Consider the following 7359-nt stretch of genomic DNA (forward strand, 5'->3'; position numbering starts at 1 on the left):
TCTTCAGATTGCAAACTCTTGGTGACAGTAAAGGGGTTAGAAAGTAGATTTTCCAGTGCTTTCACTTTTGTCCACCAGCTTTCAGTTAATAAAACTTTTTCATTGGCCAGTTCTTCAAGAAAGTCTTTTAGTTGAAGCAAACGTTTTACCATCAAATAAGTTCTCCAGCGTGTTGTTTGATCCAAAATGGCTCCTTTTCCTGCACGTCTTTTCAAAATGGCATCTGTTTTAGGGGCCCAGGCTACAACAGTTACTTGCCTCAATTTGCCAATTAGAGTAGCTGCATGATGATCCTTCAATCCATCTCTTATTGCAAGTTGCAGAGTATGAACAACACAACACATATGTTGAATAGTAGTACGCTTAGATACTTCTTCAACAATGTTATCCAAAATGTCACTATTCTCTTCGCTTTCACTTTCTCCAATACTTGCAGAACTGTCTTCCTTTCATATCTGTCTGTCACTTTCTTCATCTACTTTATTCATTTTCTCACAGTGCTCAACATATTAGAAGCATTATCTGTCACAATACATAGAATCTGTTCCTTTTTAATTTCAAAATCTTCTAGAACATCCTCCACTAACTTCTAAAGATAGTCACTGGTGTGATGTGCCTGGGTGTCCTTTACTGCCAAGGTTCCAGTTATTGTTTTATTATTTTCATCAACAAATCTAACATTATTAGCAAAATCATTGACAATGTGACGTGTGCATGCATCTATTCTTATGAAGACAAAATGTCCTGTTAAGGCGATTTCCTATTGATCCCAGATCAATATTTCCCTATAGACCTCTGTTTTCAACGCGTTGGGAGCAGTGCATACCGCACAAGCAGCTCAAGCATGTAGTTATATCACTTCTTCTCAAATCTTTATTATCACATCGCAGTTTATATAGTCAGACAACAAGGTGGAAGACATTTAGTAGTTAGTCAATAAGAAGAAACTTAATTAACAACTTCGCTGAGCAAGATGTTTCAAGGTAAGAAGCTTCAAGGTAAGGATGGAGCAAATATTGCCCTACTGATAAGGAGGATATAACTAGTTTTATCACAACTCAATTATCTGCAAAATATAGCAAAAAACACAAAAACAACTTAAATTTAAAACTCGGCAAAAATATATTCCTTACATGTCCCTTCAGACCTTTTCATAGTTCTTCCTTTTTACATTTGGCCTCTTCAGTTATACGTTTTCTTATACTTTCTCCTTTTTTTCTTATACTTTCTCCAGAGAAACACCAAATTTTTTAGCCATTTCTCCATTAAGGCCTAAATAGGCTGGCTGTGAAAAGAAGGATAGTGGTTCACTATTCTTTACTACCATTTCAGTAATGTAGTTTTTGAATTTTTCTGGTGTCATTGTTATGGTAACTTTGTTACATATAAAGAATCTTCTTAGTTGTGTTTAGTCTCCAGGAGATTTCTGAACATTTTTTATCCCAGAAGTAGATGGAATATTTTCATTGATATCTTTCTCATTCCCAACTTCTAACACTTTAGTATGAAAATGCTGTAGGTACATTTTTGTTAGACCCACTGAAACCGCTAATTTTTGCATCACATTGTTTTTCACGATCATCTTCAAGAATATATTGGCACACGTAATGTTTCCCATCACTTGAAAATGTAATGTGCTCATAAACAGCAGACTTTATCTTGTTTGTTGACAGACTTTTTGCCATTGTAAATGGGGTGCCGCTTTCACTAAAATATAAATATAAAATATGTATACTAACTAGCATATTTTTTATTTAAATACAAACATACACATAGTCGGTACTATACATACAAATAAGCTATAGGCCTGCACTAAACTTATACATAATTTGTCCTATACAGAAAAACATGCACAAACATATATACATTTCACACAACACACAGCCCTACATTTTACTCAGAAACATACACACAATATGCACTATACACAAACATTCATACATTCCTGCACCATACACACAAACATTCATACATTCCTGCACCATACACACAAACATTCATACATTCCTGCACCATACACACAAACATAAAGATAGTCCTGAAGTTTTATCCAGAAGCATGCACACAGCCTTCCATCGTAGTACACACAAGCAGCCATGCAGTTTTAAAATAAACATGAACACTTACAGTTGAATCCAAAAGCTGTTTCTCCAAGTTCTTCTAAGCTCTTTTAGCAGAGAGAGGAAGTTGAGCAGACGCCTCTGCCTTTATCTTTGTTTGCTGTGGAGGGCTCCAGGGCCAGGGGGCCACTTAACTAACTTCCTGGAATTAGGTGGTAAGCAAAATTATGAAAAAGTTCAGCCCTGGATGGGAGCATATATGGAGAGTGCAGACAGGACACCTGAACACACATCAGGCCATAGCACTCACCTTCACCTATTTACACTAAAATGAACTTTTTAAACACATTATATCTGAAATAAAATAAAAACACTTTTTGTATAATCCAGATTACCATAATGTGAATGTCAGGTTGTATATAAACTCAGCTGACCTTCACACCAGTGAAATACAACTATGCACTGGGCTGTATTCCTGCATCAGAAAAGTACTTAATTATGACTATTGTTTGTGAAATAGGACATTTGAACTTGCTATATTTTTTAATTATAATTTATAGTTATCAGGAGTCAGAGTCGGCACTTTTTCATCAACTCCGACTCCACAGCCCTGGATGCGATTACCACTTCCTCACGTCAGTGAACCGCTGTCTTAGGGAGACGCCACATGTAGCATCTTCCCACAGCAGCCTTATAGAAAATGAATACACATGTAGCCAAAGTTGCTTCTTTGAAATTCAACTTTTTTGAGCAAGTGACCAAACAGCTGGCAAGGTACCAGGCATCAGGGGCCATGCGGGATCTCCTAATCCTGAGGAAGGTCTGAACCTTGTATGTGTGTTGTACAATACAGGCCTGTGTAGGGTGACAACTCAATACTACAATTCAGAGACAAGGTCAAATTGTTGTCACCCTATAGCAAGAAATGCCGGTGCATTTATTTAAAAATGCTGCAAATCCAAAAGTATTGACTATTGATATTACAATACCAGTATTTACCAACCTTTTTACTATGGGGGAACCCCTGACATAATTGCTATATCCACAACACACTGTATGTTACTATGGTGGTCAGTGGGAAGATTGCTGGAGGAACCCTCAGTAACCTCTGGGGGAAGTCTGGGTTACACAGAACATGGTTGCCAGGTCAAACACTTTCTTTTCTAGTTTTGAATATAATAAAAAAAACTTCTGTCAGGTTCTCCTGCCTGTCTGGTAGAATGAGTCTCTCTGACAGGAAATGAAGGAATGGAGTCCCCGTAGTGACCTCTCCCTGATAGGACCTATTACCGGGCTGATAGAGTTCGGTTATTTCCGTTACTTTGGCTGTTTATTTTCTCATTTTAATTTTCTCATTTTTCAAACAATTTCACAACCGTCATCACGCGCTCTGCTCACGAAGTTTGAGACATCCGGCGCTCCAATAGAACCAGACAGTTCAGGCACGTGACCTTACGTCATGTACGCGCGCCCGGCAGTCAGACTCCTTCGTCTTACTGCATACAGAGGCGGCGGGCAGAATGGAAGCCTCGAGCGGAGGAGAGAAGCGGCCTTTGCTGGGATTCGGGCAGGCGGTGATTGGTCCTCCTGGCTCGGGGAAGACCACCTATGTCCGGGCCATGCACGCCCTTCTCACCAGCATGGGCCGCCCGGCTTCTATCATAAACCTGGACCCAGCCGGGGAGGATGAGCCCGGGGCGGCAGTGACTCTGCGGGAGTTGGTGCCTCTGAGTGAGGTGATGAGCGAGCTCCACCTGGGGCCCAACGGCGCCCTTCTGTACTGCATGGAGTACTTGCAGGGTAACATGGACTGGCTGCGGGACAGGCTGCGCAGTGTGCGGGGCACTTACCTCCTGTTTGACTGCCCCGGACAGGTGGAGCTGTACACTCACCACCCGGCTCTGCCCAACATTCTGCGACAGCTCCAGGCCTGGGGACTGCAGGTGAGATGATCGCTCCTGAGCACCATTATCAGTAATAGGGGAGAACCCCAACCAGTCTGACATTCACCCAGATACTCTGTATTGGGTGAAAGTGGATCTATGCGCAGAATAAACAGAAGGCAGGCAAGATTTTGTTTTCACAGGCAAAAGAGAATATTGGTCTTATTTATTGGCCCACCCTAATAAAGTTCTATCATCCATTATGTGTAATAGGGTGACACTGCCGTTGTTCTGCAGTGACACTGCACCTCTGTTGTCACCTGGTGGACAGGGTGGGCTTAGGATTTTAAATGGACTGAAATGGGTAGGGTAGTGCTAGTCAATATACTAGAGAAAGGGAGCCAGAGAGCTGCCACTGAGATCACTAAGGGATCACACATATTAAATGTAATGATAGAGAAAGCTTTTACACTGCAAACTTGGTGTGAGTGATGGTCAGACAGAATACAAGGGATGGCCTAGAGTAGCCTTGCTTGATCTTTTTCATATAGACCCTAGAATTACTCATTTCTTAGGGAACCTCCCCTATGACCACAGTACAATAATGTTGTGGTCAGAATGTCAACCTTACAGATAGCCAAAAAGATCATTGCTATCAGTGGTAAAGGACCTGAGAGGCACACATACCAGCAAAAACCTGGCTGTAAAAATTGACAGCTGTGGCTTGCTATGTATCAAATGCAGATAGTATGCAAATGTCATTAAGTAAATCCAATGCTACAATTGTTTGGAGGAAAACCTAAAGCAGATACTATGATTGGTAAAAGGCTTATTTTGTTTTTTTTTTTTAGCTGTGTGCCGTACATCTTGTGGATTCTCATTACTGTACAGACCCTGCCAAGTTCATCTCAGTTCTCTGTACCTCTCTGAGCACCATGCTTCATGTACAACTGCCACACATTAACATCCTCTCCAAAGTGGATCTGATTGAACAATATGGCCCACTGGGTGAGTCTGAAAAACATATGAATGTTTAAAAAGCAATGATCACATTGGCAGCTTGCTGCCTGATCTTAATGTTGCCCGCCCATAAGGTCTAACTTGTAGGGAGATGACAAGCACACGTGACTGTTGTAGGTTCATTTTCAACTAGATACAGGTAGTCCCTGGGTACATACAAGATAGGGACTGTAGGTTTGTTCCTAAGTCGAATTTGTGTGTAAGTCGGAACAGGTACATTATTTTAATAAATGCAATTAGGACAGATGTTTATTTCAACATATTATTGAGCAGTGTGGTGTCAGTTACTGTATAAAATCCTCAATGTGAGGTAATCACAAAGCAAAAAAAATCTTTATGGAGTCTAGACATTCATTAACTTCTGGATCGAGCTGTGCTTTGATATGCAAAAAGAAACAACTGCAGAGTTTGTCTTGGTCATTAAAGAGTTACAAGAGGCTGCAAAGAGCTCACCCCCTAAGATCACCCACAACCTCAACTGTGTTTTAGCAACACATGCAAACTGCCCCCAGAGAGGAGGTAAACTTGCAGTCTGCATTTGTAATACAGAAGTATGTGAGCAAGTGGGGGTGGGGTGTGAAATTTATTTTACATTGTAGGCTATAATTTTTAGACGTAACTCACCGAAATATGTCCAATATTTAATACATTAAATAATAAACTTTAAATAAAAAAAACAAAGAATGATGAAAATCTGTTTGTATTAGACTCAGTACAGCTATTTTGTATTGAATCCAAAACAAAATGATTTGAATTTGCCGTCGATCCTCCGTCCACACTGACGTCACCGGGAGATCGTCTCTGCATTGCGCGGCTGGAGATCGAGGGAGCAGAACGTGTCCCCAGGACCTGCAGGGACCAGCAGGATGACGGAGCAAGGTAAGTGGGGTTTTTTTTAGGTTAAAGGTACCCCGTTACCGCTATTTGCAGGTAAAATCCACCCCGAGTCACACTTGGGATTACCGCTAGGGAGGTTAAATGGTATAGCTGTTCTTTTTTTACTATTCTATCAAAATGTTTAGTTGTTCACACTGTATAGAAACATTTGGCCTAATGCTACCCAAACAACATGTCTAATTATGAGGTGCAGATCACACAAGCATGGTATTATTTTCTTTTGGTTGTAGGAAATGTAACATTTTTGTTTTGTTTTTGCAGCTTTTAACATCGATTTCTATACTGAAGTTATGGACCTTTCCTATTTAGTGGAGCATCTGACTTCTGACCCTTTTTTCCGGCGACACAAACGGCTTCATGAAAAACTGGCAGAGGTCATTGAAGATTATGGGCTGGTGTCATTCATGCCACTCAGCATTAAGGTCAGAAATATCTACCAAGAAGGAGGAATACAAAGTTATCATAATTTTTGTTTATATAAGGAATTTGTACCACTTGCAAGTTTTTACAAATATTCAGAGGGCATTACAAAAACCAGAAATGCATGTAGGACTATAGTAAGTAAAATAACAAATTACATTGGGAAATGCTATTAGAATGCACAGGATGGAACATTCAGGCCATTCTCTATTGAAGGTTAAAAGATAAGTGATTGCTGCATTTTACATGTTTATGAAAAACCTACACTTTTCAGTAGGCTAAAAAAAAAAAAAAAATAAAACGGGAAAATTACTTTCTAGGTCTGCTTTAACATGTGAAGTAAACAATTTGATCTCTGGGCTGACATAAAAGGTACACTTAAGGATTGTATTTTTTCCTCCTTTATAGAAATTTGATTTGTTATGTTTCAATGAAATAGAGTAAATATCCTGTTCTCTGACATTGTAGTATTTACATGGGTGCAAGAGTGCTGGTTGGATCCATTCATGTGCAAACTATATAATAGTTCAGCTTAATACTGTTAGTTGGAGGACTTGTGTACAGTTTGTAATATCACGCTCTTCTTCCTGGTTCAGGATGAACAAAGCCTAAAAAGAGTCATGGCAGCTGTGGATAAAGCTTGTGGATTCTGCTTTGGAGAAGAAAACCGATCTCTTGGATCACTTATGTCTGTGGCAGTGGGCGCTGACTTCCACTTTACTTCGTATCCTTTTACATACAGCTTTTGACTTATTCAAGTGTTGTTTAACACCCATCCCCCCCCCCCGGCGGTGTGAATAAAGAGGATTTTTAAATGCAGAAGCAGTACATTTAAAAATCTCCTTAACTCTAACCTAACCTAAATTTTCCACCTGGTCCCGCCCTCCAGGCACGCACTTACGAGCAGATGCCCAGCCGGCATCTGCTTTCCCTAGCTTTGTGTCCCCAACGTTCAGATGCCAGCCGGGCATCGCCAGCTTGCACAGATGCCCAGCCTGCATCGGCAGGAGAAGACGCTGACATTGCTGGAGGAGGCAGCTGGAACTGGGAACAAGGTAGGAGTTTTAACCTCCCTGGCA

General features: G+C 40.6%; 1 protein-coding gene across 1 annotated transcript; it reads left to right on the forward strand.

Moving 5' to 3' along the window:
- Positions 1–2961: 2961 nt before the first annotated feature.
- Positions 2962–7049, forward strand: GPN2 (GPN-loop GTPase 2). Its single transcript, XM_072421407.1, has 4 exons — positions 2962–4003; positions 4795–4951; positions 6122–6282; positions 6877–7049. Exons 1-4 carry the CDS (start codon positions 3581–3583, stop codon positions 7027–7029), a joined length of 894 nt encoding a protein of 297 aa, XP_072277508.1. The 5' UTR covers positions 2962–3580; the 3' UTR covers positions 7030–7049.
- The last annotated feature ends 310 nt before the right edge of the window (positions 7050–7359 follow it).

This window comes from Pyxicephalus adspersus, chromosome 1, assembly GCF_032062135.1.
Source record: "Pyxicephalus adspersus chromosome 1, UCB_Pads_2.0, whole genome shotgun sequence".
In the NCBI taxonomy this organism is placed as follows: Eukaryota; Metazoa; Chordata; class Amphibia; order Anura; family Pyxicephalidae; genus Pyxicephalus; species Pyxicephalus adspersus.